Below are 20950 nucleotides of genomic sequence, written 5' to 3'. Positions count from 1 at the left end.
TAAGGCAAGACATTGCATAATCCTGTTTGCCGATAAAGTGTGAAATGCTCTTTGCTTTGGTCGCCAAGATTACCGACTCAACAGCAAATCTGGGATTACATCAATACAATTTATTATTTCTTCTTTACCATTCCAACATTTTATGCTGGACACATTAGTCACAAATGTCACGCGAAATAAGAAGAAGAATATGTAAGAATTGGCATTTTTGGGGCTTTTTATAACAGGCTATTTATTGAAGAAACAGAGTTGCCAATACACAGAATGAATAAACTCACAATGGGCTTCTGTGGGCCATAAAACACACCGATACAAAGACAATTTGGACAGCCCATTTCAACAAAGATGACGAGCACGAAGGCAGAAACCTAACACACACATACAAAAATAACACTAGATGAGTTTAATTTATGTCTTTATAATTTTATAAATTTTAATTTCAATGTTGACTGGCACCCAATTCCATTGTTGGTGATCAGAGTACAATAAGTAAGACATAGTAGGTGTCTTAGTTGCACTTGAGTAGAAGTCACAGGCCCAGGCAAACTAAGAAAAAGTGCAATTTATAGTGTACAAAATCTAATATTTACAAAAAAAAAGTTTTTGAAGGGGAATTTTTCAGTGTAATACACAGTTCTGGGCTATACATGTTAAAATACAGTATCTGTATAGAGAGAGAAATTTACTACGTACTTTAAATTAGTCATTCAATTCAATATCCATTAATTTCATTATATACATGTTTGCAAATCCATTAAAAAGTCAGTGAAGTAACAGTATATTTTAGTATATAAATGAATTCATCCAGAGGAGTTTACAACAAAGCCCACCAGAGAATTGCTCTGATGCAAGATGGCTACCAGTTAATTAAGCCACAGTCATGGTACCACTATTGGTATAATTATGTTCACACAAAAAAAAATCATCACCTAGCACTATTTATCTTCGTAAAGTCAAGATTTTTTGTTCATCTTAATGAGTGTTACTGTACCTAATGAAATGGCCCATTATAGCCATCACGGTTTGACAGAAACAATCACTGACCAGATGAACTGAGGAAAACAACACTCAGCCTGTCTTGGATTGCATGGGTGTGCAGCAGAAGGACTCTTCTTTCTTCCTTTGTCCTCCTTCTGCCTCTCAGCTGTCATTCTCCCTGTCCAGACCACTGAGGTGTTGAAGGCGTCTGTGGTGGTCTCTCAGCATTTCTGTTGTGAGGGTACCTGGGGAGGGGTTTGTCACAGAGGTAGCACCTTATTGGGTCTGTTCATCCTGTTGGAGCAGCTCCTCATGTTTAAGGGCTGCATGCTGATGCTGACCACGGGGGCGGACCCGCGGGGGATGTAGCGGCCGCAGGACAGCATCTCTAGGGTGGCGTCTCGAAACTGAGGGGACGATCAAAAGAATTATCATGCGGAAACCAGCCCAGTCGGTGGAATTGCACCTTAGCAGGAAAAGAGCACCTACACAAATTTACAGTGTTTAGGGCTCATCCAATTTGTATTTTTTGACATTGATAAATGCTTTTTATTATAAATTTTAGAGAAAAATATCACAACAAATGATAGATCCAGAGAAAATACCATCCAATTTTTCAAAAGTCAATTTCTATCCTATATACTAACTGTGACTCTTCCACTTTCTTGTAAAAACATAATGATAAAATCTGTATATATGTATATAAAACTAGTCTTACCTGCTGGTTGGACAGAAAGTAAATGATAGGGTTGTACACAGGGCTGGTCTTGGCGAAATACATAGGCATGGTGGCCAGTAGAGGGGGAATGTGAAGCTCTGGTTGTACCACCACCACCACAGACAGAGCAGTATAGGGCAGCCAGCAAATGAAGAAAGCCACAGTCATAGCCAGGACCATCTTGACAGCGTGGTCCATCTCCTTTTGCAAAGAATGGCCAACCTGCAGCTCCACACTTTTGTTCAACTGAGAAGAAAATAATGTGGTTCGTATGAACACTTTGAGGGACAGTGATTAAAACAGAGGACAGCTACTGAATAAGTACAGAAAGGGTTTTTTGTTGTTGTAAAATTATTAATCATTTTAAAGTATTAATCATCTACTTAAAGCAACATCCAAGACTATAAATTGTTCTTCTGTAAGTGTTTGTCTTATTATATTATATTACAACCAATTCTGGCTGTCCCCTTCGTAAAAATGAATAAATGAAAAAATAGTATACATGGTTAAAAAATAGGAATAGAATTATGTATAATATTCAATTATGGTGATCTAAAAATTGTAAATAGTATCCACTATTTAAAAAAAAGATACCCATTTTCACTTATCAGGAAATTTAAAAGTGATTCACTGCTAGATTTCCCAGTAATCATTGACAGGTAAATCAAGGACAATATCACAATAACAACGTCTATACTTAACAAACTGGAATAATGCAAAAGTATCGATTCTTCTTATTTAGACCGGCATGTAAGGTACCTTGCGCAAAGTCATGAGTACTTTGGAGTAGCAGTAGACAATGACAGTTACTGGAAATATGAAGCACACCAGCGTGTAGAGAATGAGATAGCTGTAGTTGCTCCATGACCGTTCTTCCCAGGCCAAAGAGCAAGACGTCTGTACACCCTCTGGCTGGTATCCGCTCCATCCAAACAAAGGCATCACGGCCCAGAATAAGCAGGAAAGCCAGACGAAAATGAGCCCCGTGGCGCTGCGTCTCATGCTCAGCTTGCGACGGATGCTTGGTTTGCACACCACATTGTAGCGCTCGTACGAAAGCAGGGTCAATGTACATAGCGACACCAGGCCTGGGGAGGGAATTAGACACCGAGTCTAGTAATATGCATTTATTCATTTTCTGTACCGTTTATACTCGCAAGGGTCACAGCCTCACAGGCGGTGCTGGAGCCTATTCCAGCAAACTATGAGCACCAGGCGGGGGAATTTGGTGGCAGCCAACTGCAGGGCACAATGAGATAAAGAACAATTCACCCTCACACTCATACCAAGGGGGGGGGGTTTAGAATGAGATGCCAGAGTACCCGGGGAAAACCCTCGCAAGCCTTGGGAGAACATGCAAACTCCACACAGGAATGTCGTTAGACTTTGCCTTTCCATCGTGATTACTCCTAAATCGAATCTGAAAATTGTTTTTCAATGCCAGGGGCATTGAGCAAAATTAAACAAAGTGTAGTCCCTGGGGGTGTGTTTAGAGTTTATTTAGACACTCTTTATGTTATATTCTGCTTTTTCTTGTCCCAGGTTAAGGTCTTTTGTACCATATTTGCATAAGTAAAGTTTTCAGTGCATACTCACCAAAGTAGTTGACGGCAAATCCCTGGAAGACACAGGCGGTTCTTCCGACAAAGAAAAACCCGTAGTAGTTGGTGACGGTGACCACAAGGGAGCCACAAAGGCCGATCATTAGGTCGGAAACGGCCAGGCTCAGAATGAACACGTTCATTGGGTGCAGCAGAGTGGGGTTCCTCAGGGACACGGTGATCACCAGACCGTTGTTGAACACAGTGAGCAGTGTGTTGATGAACATGAGGAAGGACAGGATGCTGTAGCCCACGCGTGGGAAGACAGTGGGTGCCTCGGCCTCCGAGCTCCACGCCGTGCTGTTGCTGTCCATGGTGTGAGTGGCCGCGTGGCAAGTGCGCTCAGTTACCCAAGCTGCTTTGTCTTATCATTTCTGATCTTCCATGCATTTGACTTTTATGCTCATGGTGACAAATTGGATTCTGAGAGGATTTGGGGAGGAGATTAATTCACATAAAACCTACAACTTTAATCCTAATTGAACAATGCAGTGACTACACCTGATTCGGAGGACTACCTTGTAGACCTAAAATGTGTTGCATGGACGCTCGGATTTGTTTACAAGTACAGTACTTGTGCGGTGTGATTTCATTTGATACTTCTGATTTGAACTGATATTTCTTTATAGGTCAAGGTGATTTGACCTCTGAACCTCTGAACACATGGCTGACTGTGCAGCATTTAAAGGACATTTTTAATTGTTATTTTGTCCTGTAACTCTTTTGTTACAACCTGCTGACACATTGTAACACTCTAAGATGGTCTGGTAACTTCCATTTATGTGTATGTAGATAAAAACTAACTTGCTAACATTTTCAAAAATACTGTAAAGCAGGAGTTCACATAATTGTTTATTTTGACATTTAACAAATCTGGGTGGACATATGACACCCATCTATTGAAATCAAATTTTTCCAGCGCTTTTCCCTTCACATAAATTAAGTGTTACAACAACACACACAGTTCAGAATCCAATAAATAATTCAAAATTAAAATATTTGTAACACATTTTTAACATATATTCGCAACAGCATTTTACACAAAGGTAAACATGAAAACAAATCTGTGAAATGAATTCAAAGGGTCTAATTATGGCAATTTAAATACAGAAAAAAAGCCACAAAATACAAACACCAAACTGTAAATAAGAAGCCAGGAACTTTAAGTATAGTACATTCTGGTGGATCAGTTTTGAATGAAAACAAGACTATAATTAAAAATGAGGTTAACAAACATGAGTTGTATCAAAGTTGTTATTTCAACACACTTGAATATAGTAGCCATAATGTAAAAATATTATGATCTTTCTTTATCAGCAGGGTTTCACAAACATAAACACACCACAGGCTTTGCCCACACTGCAGGCTGAAGCGACCCATTTTTTTTTTTTGTGGTCGCATATTTTGTTTTTATAGGAAAGTTAAGACAGGTCATTGTAGATCAGTACGAGGATGAAAACTCACTAAAATATTATGTCAAACGTATTATTCTAACAATAAAATTTCACTATCATTCGTAATTGTATTTTGGCTTTCATTTTGAAAAAAATGTCCTTTTGCGGTTTTGCATTTTTATTTATAATTTATTAGTACTAATAATGGCATGAATGGTTGTGTGCCTCCTTGTGCCCTGCAAATGGCTGGCAATCAATTCAGAGTATACACAAGAACTATCTGGGATACTCTGCAGAAGCCCTTTGGACCCTTGTGAAGATAAGCAGAAAAGAAGATGAATGTTTTGTTGTGAGGAAAAAGCACTCCCACAATCTTCCCATGAAGTACACATTTCTCTAACTACAATGAGATATCTCCTTAGCACTTGTGCGAGAAAGGTGTGCTTGGATTGAACTGGCCTGGGGCTGACTGTCCTTGTCCAAAAGGGGACTCATGCTGCAGGGGGGTTCGTCGTGGAAAGAAGGTGTGCTGGAAGTCGTAGTTGAGCAGGCAGCTGATGGACGCCATGTAAATATCAGCGAAACGAGAGAGTCGTCGAGAGAAGTACGTGGGGTTGTGGTAGGTGCGGAACAGACTCCCAAAATGACAGTTAAACAGCTCCTTGGTTTGAGGCCTGTGAACAAAACCATTATGTAGGCTCCATATAAGAAAGCACCTTGACTTTGGAATTTATTCCGTGGCAGAATGTCTTCATTGAAATCCATTACAGTGCCCCAAATTCTTCAATATTTAAAACTGTTGTATTTCAATTATATTGAACAACAATAAAGAGAGAATCTCCTTTACCTCATAGCTTCTCGCTCTCTTATCCACTCGTCCACCACAGACTGCGAGATGGGATCTCTGTGGACCTGTGTGATTAGTTTAGTGTGAGGTCATGACTCTTCCCAGCATACGCAAAAGGCCCATGCACACACGCATTAAATGTGTGATGTGTACAAAGTCAAGCGTGGTGTGTTCTGACCTGCATCTGCTCAATGAGGCCTGTCAGTGCCTGTATCCAGCTGATGGTGTGCACATATGTCTCTGTGTTCATGATCTTGATTTCCTTCCTCAGCTCAGGGATAATGGCTCCTGTCCTCCAGCCGTGCTTCAGGGTTAAATCCTAACGAGAAAAAAAAAAAAGAGTACGAACCATACATTGTCAATTCTAATTGTAATACTTCCATGATATAGTATTAATTTATTCTCAACATTCTGTTATCTTCATTTTGTAACATTTCTCTTGCTTCAAGTACGCGTGTCTTAATTCTGTCTCTGTGCATCAGACGTGTATAGATAGACCCCTAGTGGTGCTCAAGCATTTTGCCTATTGCCCCAGAGGGTTAGTTTGTCCTTTAAGCTTGAGGGCAACAAACCGATGGCCCACCTTCAAAAGATTATGGTATACAGCAGACCTGATTTTCATTCACAGCAAGTTGTCCTGGCCCTAGGGAAGCAAAGCAGCCCCAATCTACCACACTGCAAAAACCAAGCTTTATAAAGTTGGCATTTAATCAAATGACTTTTAAGCAAATATGAAGACAGTCAGTCCTGTGTTCTTTTGAGACAGCAATGGTTTTTGCCTGGTAACAAACACCCATGAATGTAATTTTTGGCCATTGTTATACTTTTCTATGTTCTTTCTTGTCTCGGGGGAACTTAAGTATTCACAGAAAACTTACAGTAATGATCCCCAATGCTATGAACTCTGTCCAACTAGGCTGCCTGCGAGCTACGGTACTTATGTTATGCACGGTGTACCAACACGGAGGATACTCTGTCTTCCTAAATAAGCGAGGTGACATGTTTGACAGCTGGCCGCTGGCCACCAGCGGCGAGGCATCGTGCCAAAGATGTTAACTCTGTCTCTCATTAACATCACTTAGAGCTGATCACACACTCGTTCACATATTAATAATACTGTTGTGGCTACAAAAACTAATGATGCCCACTTTCAACTCAAAGACAGTTGCTGGCCAATCTGCTTGGATGCAGGTTGTAATAAGCATCACTGACAAAAATGGCTAGAGATATCATGCACTATACATATGCCTCATTAAGGTGTGAAGTAGATCCCTATTTTTGCGCCACATAAATCTGACAATTTGTTACAATCTACAAGAGGGGTCTCAAACTCAGTTTTGTCTGGATGAACGTGGGCTACATTAAGATATAAAAGTACATGTAATACTGGTTTCTCAGTCTTTATATATCAAATTTGAAAATATATATGGTTCTTGAGGACATTATTGCCGTCATGCTCTCATCACTCTGCTACTTTCCATAAGTACTTCTCAGTATGTCTAGTTGATGAAGAGAAGAACCTGCTGCCCCTCAAACTGACTTTGGATAAAGCCTAATAAAATGGATATATATTGTAGTGATTTGCATGACAAGTCTGGTTGGTGTCAACATAAGCTCAAAGACTGGGGTGGTCTCTCTCTCACACCATACCTAAAATGGGGTATCGCTGTCATCTGCTGGCAGTTGTAAAGCATTAAAAATATTTCCACACTTAAAAAATTTACAGTGAAGCTGCGTCAGGGATTTTATATTGTGGGTGGGTGTGAATTGTATGCCTGCAATAAACGGGGTTACACTGTATTTTGACGACGACGCTGTAACTCAACTTTGTCATATCATGTTTGAGTGCTGCTTACTGCCAAGTCGCTGTAGATGTGATCACCAAAGTACAGCACTTTGGATCCTCGCCAGCCAGTTAGTCGCAGGAACTCATAGAGGTTTCCCTTTAGGTGATTAAAAACATAATTTATTCATTAAAAAAAGGCGGATTCATCCAGCTTCTCATATGACATATCATTCTTTTCAACTACTATTTTCCAACAGAGTTGGTAGGAGATGGTTGTGAAAGCTGGCAAACTTTCAAATGATAGGACCAATAGGTAAAGGGGAAAATACCAGTTACATTATCACAGATGTGCACACATTCAAAACATAACCGATGGCAAATTAAATAGATCATCATCATCATGCTAGGTTTTTTTTTAGGATGTGATGAATCAGTCCAACAGCAGTTTATAGCAACAGCTAAAAATGTAAGTTCAAATTGTGTTCAATTTATGAGTCTAGTTTTTACTACTAAACTAAAATATTGTCTTATTTACATGTTGTTGGCATAGCAAGTTGCTCAAGGCTTTAAAATCCCATACAGTTCTACTTAAATATGACTTTTAAAGACTAATCTGCAGGGTAACCAAGACAAATGTACTTTTTACATCCAGTTCGGTGCATGCCACTGAAAGTTGAAATTAGCAAAAATGAGCGGTTGACCCCTGGTATCACCTGTAAATACTTTTCAATTATTCTTTCAGTTAGCTTATTTCTAGGTCATGTTCACAAAACCTGCACTAACTTGGTTGGAGTACTTATGTTCACTTTTGAATCTTCATCATCACATGAAATGTATTAATTTATTTAAAAAAAAAACAGTCCCCATTAGAAGTCCACCAGATTTCACAACCATTTCATGTGAATCCAAGCACCTGTTTGTAGATCTTTCCCTTTTCCAACTTGTGAATTCTGTCCCAAAGTAGAGCACCTTTGTCAGTGACGCGTCTGAAAGGCCTGCAACCACAAAGATAACTCACCTTTAATAATGAAGCCATCCAGTTTTAGGGCAGACCTTCTGCTGTGAGGATAAAAAAAATCATTACACACATACAGAAAGACACTTACTTTCTCCTGTCATTGAAGAAACTGGGTTTGTCAGCCTGAACTATAACTACATCAAAAAGGTCCCTCCAGTCACTACCGACAATGTAGTTCATGCCTCGATCCCTAAGGAGTCCAGAAAAAGAGTTTCAACTTTTTATGCAGGGCAATGGATAATCGCATGGACATCCATAAAGTGATAAACATCAGCAGACATGGCCTGAAAAAATGTTCAACAAGATCATAAATACACAACCAAATGCCATCTTCAGAGACTTGCAATGATATTTTTTCTTGCTTTGTCACTAGTGCATCATTTTGAAACTAGCTGCTCAACAATAAATATAAAAAACTTGTTCAACAAGAGTAAAACTAACAAATCTAAAATCAGAACACATTCAAAGAATAATCTAGTTCCAACTTCTCACTAATTCCCTAAACTAGACATTAGTGAATGAATCACAATACACATTTTAAATGTGCAGGGATGAAGGATAAAACAAAGAATGTTTCATATTCTCTCTATAACTGGATTTTCACCTATGGTGGGTTTGTAAAGGTGCAATGAAAATCTGCTACATGTCACATTATAAGTACTATAAAATGAAATCAGTCTTTACTAGAGCTGAAAATACTGTAAATTTTACTGTAGCTATTTATACATTGCAGTAATAGCCAACAAGAGGTCCACATTACAATTCTGATGTTGTATTATAGGACAGATGGATATGTTTAACTGATTTTAGTTGATTTAGGTAGGTTACTACGCCACCAAGTGGCGATATGTGTAAACATGCATAACTCACACAAAGTCGAAAGGGCTGTTTGTGATGAGGAACATCTTCTTTCCGTGTTCAGACAACTTCTTTAACACAGCATGGCTCTGCTCACCATAGCAAATGTATTTTCCTGCAAACACAAACAAGATAATATAAAGATGTGTTTTTATTTTCATTTATTTGTATTGGTTGGGCTCACTTTGATAAGCAATGTTCTGTTCAAAAACGCACATTACCAATATCAGCCTCCACAGCACGATACATAATGCCCTTAACGTGAACATCTCTAATGGCTTCCTGGAAGGAAGGGGGATAAAAAAACAACAACTCAAACTTATGCAAGTAAAAACAAAGAAATAAAATGAAGAAAGACAGCCTTTCAAAGTTATGAGTTTTGTTAAAAGCTTTTTGGAAGTTGGGTTGTATCACAAAGATTTCTCAATAAAATTGAAAGAATACAGATTTGAGGGAGTGGCAGCAACACTCAATTTTCATGGATGTCTGGCCGATAAATTGATTCAACCAATAAATTCTGGGTTTTTTTTTGTGGGACTAGTATAAAACGTCATTTAATTTTGTTCCCTACTCCGGCTTCAACTTTCGTGGAAGTTTTGAGAATCTCCATAATTCTGATAGTTGGTTCTTTTGATATTTGCAGTTCAGAATATCCCAGATTTTGCTTCTATGCAAAAAAAAATCTTGTATTTTTGGACAATAACTATAAAGAGGTTATAGAATAACTTAAAAACCATCAACCATCCATCTATAGATCTTAGGGCTGACTTGCTTTGGTTTAGAATTAGAATCTGTCAAGATGGTGCCCTTGAAAAGTCATGATTATCACTATTGAAACACCATGGGTGTGTGTGAGCTCTTAATGACAGCGATCCATCAAAGATGATTGAGTGTCACACAGAATAAAGGGAACGCCATGACAGCCCCAATCAAAAGGACGAATGGCGTCGGTCTGTGAGTGCCAGGTTTTTTTTTTTCCTGAGCTGGCAGCACAGATGTCCAAAGGAATGATTACACGTTTATAATTAGCAACTAGTCCCAAATGTTAAAAATAGAGAGCAGTTGGATGCTCTGTATATCACACTCACATGTCACTAAACAACAAATGCGCAAATGAGACTTTTTGGAATGTGCGTATACACACGGGAGGATTCACATCTCGCCAAAAAATGATTCAAGAGCTGAGTCAACAAAGCGCTTGTTACGGACCCACGGCCAACAGCAGATAACAGTCAATAGAACCTGGGGCAGTACTTTTCGTTTTCTTAATTTGAGCGTTTATGTGCATAAAGAGTAAATTATACAAATAGAAAAAGTGTTTTGTTTGTTTTTTTAAAGAAATTGCTGGGTTTGCTGCTATTTGTGATTGTTTCATAAGAGAAATCACAAAAGTAGTGAATTATTTTGCACTGCAAGTCAAGTAGAGCAAATATTGACAATATTGGCTGGCCACCAATTCAGGGTATCTCACGCCTGAGGCCTTAAGTCAGCTGGGAATGGATCCGGCACCCCCTACAACCCTTGTGAGGGTAAGCAGTTCAAAAAAAATGAATGAATGAATATTACATGCAGGGATATAAAATAGGAAAACACCTTTAACTCAAGTTGCTTTCTTTTTTAAGTGGGCAAGTGTATACAGGGTATAACACAAGTTATTTCACCTTGACGTCTTTATACAGGTGCACAGGCTCGTAGTCAATGTTATGCTTCAAGAAGAAGTCGTTGACGCACGATAAGAGGGTCATCTCTGGCAGCGAGAAAATGTCCATGAACTGTTTCATGGAGTGACTGTGAGAACTCTGCAGGAGAAAGAAAAACATAAGCATAAGCTTTAGTACGTCAGAATTGGAAACTCTCTGTTCCAGCATCATCAGTGGGAAAATGAGGAGACAGTTTCAAACTGTTTGAGTCCCTAGGAGGTAGAAAATAAGTCCCATCTCACCTTGCCGTAGAAATCGCTCATAATATCAAGTGGGATGTGGCAGCCATCGTACATGGCGATGACCTCTTCGTCAGGGACTGGATTAAGACCCCTGGGGACAGGCATAACCAAACTTCAATACAAATAAAATAAGGCAGTAGGACTTTAAAAGGAATACTCAATAAATAATTTATTTTTATTAATTTATTCAAAACGGGACATTATTCCAAATTTCCAGTCTAGACGATGCACTAATGTTAACTGACCACATAAAAAATACTTTGGTAAAAATAAATTTGTATAACTTTAGGTTGAGTAAAATGTATTTTTTGTTGACATTAATATTAAATTAATTATATTTTATTAAGTCCCATTTGTCTCTTTTGTGATTCCGAGACAATTTACAATATTAAACACATCAATGCAAATTAGAAAATAAATATAATAAATATATATTTGAGTCAAGACATTAGTATGCTTTGGAATAAATGGAAGTAAAAAATGTGAGAATTCAAACATACTGCTGGTGCTCATGTTGGTGACATTACTCACACAAAATGTGCAATTGTGTTTTCACTAAAAATGGGGTTAAAAAAATGTGATTTCGGGAATTTCATTTTGTCAATAAAATGTGGTAACATGAAAAAAATATACTCTCCAGCACTCTTCAAGATTAAACTCGATTATTAGCAGTATTTGATTAATGGTCTACCACCGCAACATATACTCCAGCATTGCTGATACCTGTAAACAGTGCCTAGCTGGATGTAGTGGAACGCATCGATCTTCATCAGCAGTGCCTATCACAATACAATCAATGTTCACTCTATTTAGTCGTAGAAAACATGCAGTTTTTCTTCATCTAAAACAAAATAAAAGTGTAAAGTTCTTACCTTTTGAACATCATAGTGAAGGCCCCTCACAGCGAAATTAGGAATATACTCATAATCTCGCAGACCCTCTGGATACTGAAAGACATTGAAATTTTCATGATCTAAAATCAGTGAAATTTGTGATAAAATTCCAATTCAATTCTCATAGTTTGTATGAACCTTTCAGAATTTATTCTTTCAATATAAATGACTCCGCATGTGCAATATGGAGAATGAACTATTTAAAAAATGGTCTCCCTATGCTGCAGATCACTTTTTTTTGCATCCACATGTTGCATACATACTCTGTGCTTGTTGATGAGGATGTCTCTGGCTATGGTGAAAATAAGCGTGTGGAGGTGGCTGGAGTAAAAAGCCAGCGTGTAGTCATAGTCGAAGCCATAGATTTCGGTGTCCCGCAGGCTCATCTCGTTGTTTGCAAAGATGGTGTCCGGATTCACGGAGGCACTGGAGATGGACGGCATGACATCTGATACAAGACACATAGCAATTGTGTTACATATTTATAAAAATAAATGTTTAATAAAATACTACTGATTTCAATGTAGTTCTTTGGCACCAACACACCAAAAATCACATCATATCTCATTATTTGTATGAAGGATTTTTATTAGCGCACTTCAATGTAGTAATTTGTTCCAAAACAACAAGTAATGCCTTTCTTGCTTTGTCTGTAGTATGTCTAAATCAAATTTTAGGATGTGATGTCTTTGGATGAAAGTCTCTGCTGTAACATTTTAAGTACCCAGTCTATGCCTATGAGACTGATAAGGCACAAAATATCTATTTAAATACAAAGATAGCATTGGGTTCAGACTTTTCCAGTGCAAATGATATTATTGCACAATTGCTTTGTGCAAATAAAGGCATATCTGGGGATTATTTACTTTATCCACTAATGTAATGGAATAAACAAAACCAAGTATTTTCCAATCGTTGCACATGTGAAATAATATAGAGTCTTACATTTTGAATTTAAAAAAAGCAAGAAAAACTTATACAGCACAGATGGATGAATGTATGGACAGACAGACAAGGTCTACACATCTACCTGTCATGTTTGTTAATTTAAATATATAACTCGTTGATAATATATTAATACCTAAACCTCTAACCCTAACACTAACCCCAAATTAAAATCGATGCTAAAACAAGATGAATGAAAGGGTAAAAAAAAAACGTAATAATAATAATAATAATATATAATAATTTACAATGCTACTACCTTCTGTGTGTTTTTTGGTCTGGTTGTAAACAGACCACAGGCTCTCTGCGGTGCTGCTGCACGGAGAAGATGGGCAGCCGGTCCGAGCCGAGATAGACAGACGGGAAAGTAGTTCACGCCGTCCACGAGACACTGCCCCGAAATAATGCGATGCCTTCAGGACGTGGCGACCAAGTAGACTGGCTCTCCCTTGCGTCAGGAGACCTGACAAGGGCGCCATAATATTCTTCTTAGATTAGTGCAGCCCAGATAGAGTGGCTTGGAAACTCACAAGGGCGAATGACAGCGTAAACCGCGCCGTGACGTGCACAACCCCAATATGAAAGTAGATGTTTGATGCACGCAGTAAATCAACGAGGACAAGCGTTGTCACATATTGGCCATTTTGGGGCGGGAATATTCACTAAACACTGCGTTTACTTAATACGTAAGTACATTAAATGGATCTTATTTTAGATATTAAACCTGAAAAGGTAGGGTTTGTGTGTGCCTAACCCAACCCTTTAACCCTAGGGTTAGCGTTAGGGTTAGGGGTTATGGTTGGGGTTTGATTTAGGGTAAGTGTTAGGGCAGGGGTAGGGAACCTATGGCTCGGGAGCCATATGTGGCTCTTTTGATGGGTGTATATGGCTCTCTGCTAACCTTTGTGGCAAAATATGAGTATCGCTGGTGAGAGACCTAAGTCCTGAACGCACCAATGGGAGTGTCACGCTGGAACTGTGGCACCGACATTTCTTGTGCCTTTTTAATCATAATTTTCTACATTAGACTATTCTGCATGCATACTCTCATTAAAACTCATTGATTAGCAACAGCTCAAAATGTTCTAAAAAAAATCAGACACTTTTTTTATTTTCAAGGTGAAATGATTAATAAATCCACACATTTTCATGTATTTTTACTTTTAAATTCTTAGTATGACTCTCGGGGAATAATTCCTGTTCATAATCTTTGATGAGAACGACTTCTTGATGTTAATTGATATAGGTGACGGGTTAAATTAGAATATTTTCAGATAGCATTAGGGTTATCGTTACGGTTGGGGTTAGGGTTTCATTTGTGGTTAGGGGTCCAAAATTAATAATTGACGTGTTTGACAAGGGTAAATGAGTTATATATTTAAATTAATAAACATGACAGGTAGTTGGGCTAACCCTGTCTGTCTGTCTACCATTCCATCATTTTTCCATCCTGTATAAGCGTGTTGTGCTATATTTTGATTCAGAGTACGACTACATATTCTTTTGCCTGGTAAATAGTATTCATATGTTAAATATGATACATTCGAGTAATTAATTTTCTTCAAATATGAAAGGCATGCCTTGTTATTCTTAAAAGAAATGGCACAATTGCGTTATTTACTGTTTTTTCTTATTGTGCTTTTATTGCATTTAGGTTTTGCAACGTGTACCCATTTACGATTAAACACATGTTGCATAATAACATATACAAAGTTAGACGCAAATTAAGGGGGGTGTCGGCCAATGATGGCGAGCCACGATTTTAGGGTATCGACTTATGATGTGCACGCTGATTGGCCAGCGTTCCTCTGTCATCTCTGTTTCGATTGGGCCACAGTAGTGCGTGGTGCGTCCCCATTGGTCGAATGCTGCGCTTTTAGCTATGCAGCGTTTCCGAAGCAGTTCATTGTCAGTCTCTCGTGGAAAGGTAGGGGCGTGCAACCCTTCACTTTTTTTGTCTACATTGAAGGCAGTCAATATCTCATCTTAAAATGAAGCGGACGTGGGTCTTAGGACTTCTCGTCGGGTTGTTAGCCTTCGGTGAGTAAGCTCCATCACTATATTGTTTTAATAGAAATGTTCACATACTGGGATCTTTCTATGATTAGCCGCTTAGCTAGCAGTGGTTATGTGAAACGTATCCTTCTCATTTCTAGTGCAAAAGGTATAAATTGTCCGATTTCAGTTAGTGATTTTCACTCGTCATTCTCTGTCCATCATCGGTGTAACATAAGGTTGCCTTTGATTCTAACATTCCTGCTTTCTGAAAGTTTATCGTCAAATTTTGTCTTTGGACCTCACTGTACAGACTTACCTTTTTCCTTATTGCATGCATTTCATGACTTTTTTCTTTTATTTTCTGGCTTTGTTTCGTATTCGTGATCATCATTTGGTTGTTACCTAATACGCCCCCTCCTGTGCACTAGCCTTAACAACTAAGCATTTCAAAAATACACATGTAGCCAAGCATCTCTAAATTACATGTGACCAATTGACCATTGTGCTTCTATCCAAGCTGCTGTGAGGGCCGACGATGAAGTGGACGTGGACGGCACCGTTGACGAGGACCTGGGGAAAAGCAGGGATGGCTCCAAGACCGACGATGAGGTTGTACAAAGGTTGGTGATCTTTCTTTAAAAATTGTATACTCTACAGTGAATGGTCTATTTGCAAATTTTTAAGACATTTATATATGGCCTTTAAAGTTTAAAAAACACTTTGGATCAGTAATTGATGAATGCATCATTCATTTACACATTGGTGAGTTTATATCTTTGCCAGTTTCTTGAAGTGAGAAGAGAATTGTCCACTAGATGTCAGAAACGAATTACATGTTGACATTTGTTTCCTCATACATCAATATGATCCCAAATGAGATGTAATTTTATTAAGGTGCCATGGCTGCTGACAGGCATGCTTAGTCTACCTGTTAATTACTACTTAAATATACCATCATCCTGTGGGTAACAAAATGATTAAGTTTGGGTGATCACAAAATGACATCGATGTGGTTCAACTGCGCTTAAGCTGCAGCTTGATTGGCCTTTCTTCCGAGAGCAAATGTGGTGTAGGTACACTCGATAGTCTATTTGCATATTATAAGAAGTGACCTCACAGCTTACTGATGTGCAATGTCTCTTTTCCTGACGCTACTTAGGGAGGAGGAAGCCATTCAGCTGGATGGACTGAACGCAGCCCAGGTTAAGGAACTTCGAGAAAAGTCAGAGAAGCATGTCTTTCAAGCTGAAGTCAACCGCATGATGAAACTGATCATCAACTCTTTGTACAAGAATAAGGAGGTGAGCAAGCTTTGTACCCACCCACGTGCAGGTTCAGGTTTGATGCTAAAATGTGTACATTTGCCATTTCAGATCTTCCTCAGGGAGCTGATCTCCAATGCTTCTGATGCCCTGGATAAGATCCGTTTGTTGTCACTCACTAACGAGGAAGCGCTGGCCGCCAATGAAGAGCTGACCATCAAAATTAAAGTATGGCAATCCAGACTCTGATTAAATGTGAAAGGTCAAATGTGCTAACATGCGCTTTTTGTGTTCTCCAGTCTGACAAGGAGAAGAACATGCTCCATATCACGGACACAGGCATCGGCATGACCAAAGATGAGCTGGTCAGGAACCTGGGCACCATCGCCAAGTCTGGCACCAGCGAGTTCCTCAACAAGATGACGGATATGCAGTCGGAGGACCAGTCCACCTCAGAGCTGATCGGACAGTTTGGCGTAGGCTTCTACTCGGCCTTCCTGGTAGCCGACAAGGTCATCGTCACCACCAAGCACAATAACGGCACACAGCACATTTGGGAGTCTGACTCCAACCAGTTCTCCGTCATCGAAGATCCCCGTGGAGACACACTGGGCCGTGGCACCACAATCACGTAGGTTGAAATTATTTGGCCAAATTAGCCAAGTGGGAAGCTCAATGTGTTCTCTTCTACAGACTGGTGATGAAAGAGGAGGCATCCGACTACTTGGAGCTGGAGACCATTAAGAACCTCGTCAAGAAGTACTCGCAGTTCATTAACTTCCCCATTTATGTTTGGGCCAGCAAGGTAATAACATTATTTTTGTATTCTATTAAAGGCATTGCACACATGGTCATATTTTTTCTGGTTCTTCACACATAGCTAATCTTGGAGAGTTTGGCTAAACTTAGTTTGGTTAGGACTGCTTTATGGGTCAGCTATAGACACAAAATGGCTCTACAACGTTAATACACTTGATTTCTTTAAAACTAATAATGAATTATTGATTTTTCTGGTAAATTGGTTTACACTGAATTATGAAACTACAAGTTAAGTTGTTATGTCCTTCAGACTGAGACTGTCGAGGAACCTATTGATGACGCAGAGGAAACAGATGCAACAGAGGAACCAGAAAAGGAAGCTTCTGAAGATGAAGCTGAAGTTGAAGAGGAAGAAGAGGAAGACAAAGACAAACCAAAGACCAAAAAAGTAGATTTTACACTAGTCACTGTGCCAAATATTGAAAAGCTTTGAGTATTTTTTTTTTAATTTTCCCTCCTTTTTATCAGGTTGAGAAGACTGTATGGGACTGGGAACTTATGAATGACATCAAGCCCATCTGGCAGAGACCAGCAAAAGAGGTTGAGGATGACGAATACAACGCCTTCTACAAGACTTTTTCAAAAGTGAGTTGTGCACATTGACATGGTAGATACAGCCTGTTTGATGTTAAAATACATCTTTTTAAGAACCTCTTCCATAGTGGACATTGTGCTTGATGTGAGGGTTTATGCAATCATGTGAAATTGGCTGAGTGTTTGAATTTACAACTTTCCAACAGGACAGCGAAAACCCTCTAGCTCACATCCACTTCACGGCTGAGGGAGAAGTCACCTTTAAATCCATCCTGTTTGTGCCTACCGCTGCTCCCCGTGGCCTATTTGACGAGTACGGCTCAAAGAAAAACGACTTCATCAAGGTGAGAATAGATTAAAGAGCTGAAATATTTTACATCACAATTATGGCTGAACTCATTGCAATTATAAAAATGCTATCATCCTTAAATTGTATCACCTCACCACTTGTCAATGTGATAAACCATTTTCACCAAATTTTGTCTAAACTATTGGTTTATTTCAGCTTTTTGTTAGGAGGGTTTTCATCACTGACGACTTCAACGACATGATGCCTAAATATCTCAACTTTGTCAAGGGTGTGGTGAGTTATTTTTTACTCTGTGGTATTGTTTCTAACTATTTGCACTGCATTTATATATTTTACTCCACTCCCCCATATTAGGTCGATTCTGATGACCTTCCCCTTAATGTGTCCCGAGAGACTCTTCAGCAGCACAAGCTCCTCAAGGTGAACCCATTGAAAATGCTTGTATTTACAAATTATAAGCCCATTTTTGGGGCTGTCTATTTTTCTTATTTAATTTTTTCTGCCCCGCCATCAGGTGATCCGTAAGAAGCTGGTGCGCAAAACTCTAGACATGATCAAGAAGATTGCAGAGGAGCATTACAACGACAAGTTCTGGAAGGAGTTTGGTACCAACATTAAGCTGGGAGTCATTGAAGACCACTCCAACCGCACAAGGCTTGCCAAGCTGCTGCGCTTCAACACATCCCACAGCGACACAGTTGTGTCCAGCCTCGAACAGTATGTGGAGCGCATGAAGGAAAAGCAGGACAAGATTTATTTCATGGCCGGCACAAACAGAAAGGAGGTATATGGAGCGAGAGTATAATTATCCTCAGGGCAAAATGGCCATGTGCTGCTGACTCTATAACATTAGATCCGACTGCATCTCCCTTCCAGGCTGAGGCTTCCCCGTTTGTGGAGAGGCTACTGAAGAAGGGGTATGAGGTGATCTACCTGACGGAGCCCGTGGACGAATACTGCATCCAGGCCCTGCCAGAGTTTGACGGCAAGCGTTTCCAGAACGTGGCCAAAGAGGGCATCAAGTTTGATGAGAGCGAAAAGGCTAAGGAGAGGCGTGAGGCTCTGGAGAAGGAGTATGAGCCTCTGACCACCTGGCTCAAGGAGACGGCGCTCAAGGACAAGGTCAGTTGAAGTGAAAATATTTCACTTGGTGTGACCCTGCACATGCCTAACCTCATTTTAAGCAAGGTTCAAATATTGATCATTGAAGCACTTATTTTCCATTTAATTTTTTTTTTCAACCTTGTATTTTATATATGAAATAACAATTTTTAAATCATAGTGTAAATTATGTATAAGTACGCATTTGTATGGCACTATAAATGTCGCTTCATTTATATTTTAGTAAATTTGCAATGATCTTGACTGATACATTTGTTAAATATATGTGTAAGGTTTTTTTGTGCTCTTTTAAAAACTTTCATTACCGCTTACATTTTTTTGCCTCGATTTTGGGCCTCTGCAGATTGAGAAGGCACTTTTGTCCCAGCGACTGACCAACTCACCGTGTGCACTGGTGGCTAGTCAGTATGGCTGGTCAGGGAACATGGAAAGAATCATGAAGGCGCAGGCCTATCAAACAGGAAAAGATATTTCCACAAAGTGAGTTAACAAAAACTAATATGGTCAAATACACACACCCACATGAAAAAGTGGTCTAACTGACACCAACATTGCAGTTACTACGCCAGCCAGAAGAAAACATTAGAAATCAACCCAAAGCATCCCCTCATCAAGCAGATGCTGAAACGTGTCAATGTAAGTGCATCTTCGGCCTGAAAAATGAATGTACAGACAATTGCAATGGCACACAATTTTTGTGATGAAATTAAAACAATTCTACTGCTTCAGTATAACAGTACATTTCTGTCAACATAGGATGATGCAGAGGACCAGACGGCATCAGATCTGGCAACAGTCCTCTTTGAAACTGCCACTCTGCGGTCGGGCTATCAGCTGGCCGACACCAAGGCGTATGGCGACAGAATAGAACGTATGCTGAGACTCAGCATGAACATACCTTTGGAAGAGCAGGTCAGTTATAAAATGTCTAATAAAGGCATGTAATGTCAACAAAAGAGGCATTCGTATTTAAAATGTTCTCTTATTTGTATATATAGGTAGAGGAGGAGCCTGAGGAAGAACCTGAAGAAGAGACGGCGGAGGACTCTGACGATACTGAAGAATTTGAAGATAAATTAGAAGAGGACATCATGGACGATGAAGATGAAGCTGTAAGAATACACGACATTAGAGAAAGAGATCACGTTTTTCTGTTTTTCTTGACATTCCCTCAATGTTTCTTTGCAGGATGCTACAGAAAAAGATGAACTGTGAGAAGCCAGTTGAAGAGCAATTGGAACAACTGTGGGTGAACTGCAAATAGCGCCCTGCAGTTTTTCACATTCTCTATTGTCAGTCAGGGGTTTTATAAGGAGTGCTTTTGTTTTTTTTTGTTTTTTTACATTCCTCATGCCTGTAAATTTGTTAATATTTAACTGACCTGTTGATGGATAAATCCTGTTTCTTGATTGAATAAATGTTTCCTGGGAGAAGGATGGATGACTCCTTTGTATGACTTTGAGATGCCAATTATACCATTGAGCCTCACAAGAAATACTTTGAGACAGTGACAGTTTTGTAGTGTAGAGATCAAACCAAACTCTACATGCATGTTAATGCCAGATAAATAACCTGATCAGAAGAGTAGTTTTAATTAAATGCAAACATTTTTGTCTTGAAACTTGTTTACGAGACATAAATTGCACAAACCTTTGCAACTAAGTCAAATGACTGAAAAGGTATAAATGTTTACTTGGTAAAAGAACTTTTAAAAAATATCCTAAATTTTGCTTTTTCATATCAAACAATACTGTTTAGTGTTTATATTTCATACATGGGCATGAAAAAGTATCTCCATTTTAAGTTCTTTATCATTCTTTGCCCACTGAAATATAAACTATCAGGTCAATTTAAGAAAACTGTTTTTTTGTTAGTTTTTCATGCTTATTTACCAAGGAGGCAAAACTATTGTTTGGGTCATAACA

At 39.1% G+C, this 20950-nt stretch overlaps 3 protein-coding genes across 3 annotated transcripts; 1 reads left to right on the top strand and 2 right to left on the bottom strand.

Annotated features, from left to right (window-relative positions):
- Positions 1–921: 921 nt before the first annotated feature.
- LOC144190247 (pinopsin-like) lies at positions 922–3611 on the bottom strand. The gene is made up of 4 exons (XM_077710822.1): positions 3293–3611; positions 2456–2784; positions 1697–1942; positions 922–1385 (listed from the first exon to the last, which is right to left on the bottom strand). Exons 1-4 carry the CDS (start codon positions 3609–3611, stop codon positions 1239–1241), a joined length of 1041 nt encoding a protein of 346 aa, XP_077566948.1. The 3' UTR covers positions 922–1238.
- Positions 3612–4327: 716 nt separating this feature from the next.
- On the bottom strand, positions 4328–13541 carry LOC144215542 (5'-nucleotidase domain-containing protein 3-like). Its single transcript, XM_077744561.1, has 14 exons — positions 13240–13541; positions 12299–12483; positions 12015–12089; positions 11866–11921; positions 11143–11233; positions 10862–10999; positions 9422–9482; positions 9213–9315; positions 8431–8532; positions 8238–8319; positions 7395–7481; positions 5717–5857; positions 5539–5603; positions 4328–5365 (listed from the first exon to the last, which is right to left on the bottom strand). The coding sequence occupies exons 1-14, from the start codon at positions 13457–13459 to the stop codon at positions 5110–5112; spliced, it is 1662 nt and encodes a 553-aa protein (XP_077600687.1). The 5' UTR covers positions 13460–13541; the 3' UTR covers positions 4328–5109.
- Positions 13542–14873: 1332 nt separating this feature from the next.
- LOC144210197 (endoplasmin-like) lies at positions 14874–20461 on the top strand. Its single transcript, XM_077736709.1, has 18 exons — positions 14874–15020; positions 15496–15598; positions 16138–16279; positions 16352–16468; positions 16540–16871; positions 16934–17045; positions 17310–17447; positions 17528–17644; positions 17800–17937; positions 18099–18176; positions 18258–18323; positions 18418–18687; positions 18780–19025; positions 19369–19505; positions 19583–19661; positions 19782–19937; positions 20024–20137; positions 20214–20461. The coding sequence occupies exons 1-18, from the start codon at positions 14972–14974 to the stop codon at positions 20238–20240; spliced, it is 2421 nt and encodes an 806-aa protein (XP_077592835.1). The 5' UTR covers positions 14874–14971; the 3' UTR covers positions 20241–20461.
- Positions 20462–20950: the final 489 nt, after the last annotated feature.

Source organism: Stigmatopora nigra, chromosome 2, assembly GCF_051989575.1.
Source record: "Stigmatopora nigra isolate UIUO_SnigA chromosome 2, RoL_Snig_1.1, whole genome shotgun sequence".
Taxonomy (NCBI): Eukaryota; Metazoa; Chordata; class Actinopteri; order Syngnathiformes; family Syngnathidae; genus Stigmatopora; species Stigmatopora nigra.
The sequence above is the reverse complement of the archived record's forward strand: the minus strand, read 5'-3'. Positions and strand labels throughout refer to the sequence as shown.

Excerpts from the sequence above, each read along its gene's own strand:
- LOC144190247 (XM_077710822.1), bottom strand. The coding sequence starts at position 3,611 with ATGGACAGCAACAGCACGGCGTGGAGCTCGGAGGCCGAGGCACCCACT. Across the intron at positions 1,943-2,455 it reads TACTCATGACTTTGCGCAAG|TTGAACAAAAGTGTGGAGCT; the intron begins GTACCTTACATG and ends TTTTCTTCTCAG. Across the intron at positions 1,386-1,696 it reads ACTTTCTGTCCAACCAGCAG|TTTCGAGACGCCACCCTAGA; the intron begins GTAAGACTAGTT and ends TCGTCCCCTCAG.
- LOC144215542 (XM_077744561.1), bottom strand. The coding sequence starts at position 13,459 with ATGGCGCCCTTGTCAGGTCTCCTGACGCAAGGGAGAGCCAGTCTACTT. Across the intron at positions 5,858-7,394 it reads ACATCTACAGCGACTTGGCA|GATTTAACCCTGAAGCACGG; the intron begins GTAAGCAGCACT and ends TTTTCTCGTTAG. Across the intron at positions 5,604-5,716 it reads GCCTCATTGAGCAGATGCAG|GTCCACAGAGATCCCATCTC; the intron begins GTCAGAACACAC and ends CTAATCACACAG.
- LOC144210197 (XM_077736709.1), top strand. The coding sequence starts at position 14,972 with ATGAAGCGGACGTGGGTCTTAGGACTTCTCGTCGGGTTGTTAGCCTTC. Across the intron at positions 16,469-16,539 it reads AGCTGACCATCAAAATTAAA|TCTGACAAGGAGAAGAACAT; the intron begins GTATGGCAATCC and ends TGTGTTCTCCAG. Across the intron at positions 17,046-17,309 it reads TTTATGTTTGGGCCAGCAAG|ACTGAGACTGTCGAGGAACC; the intron begins GTAATAACATTA and ends TATGTCCTTCAG.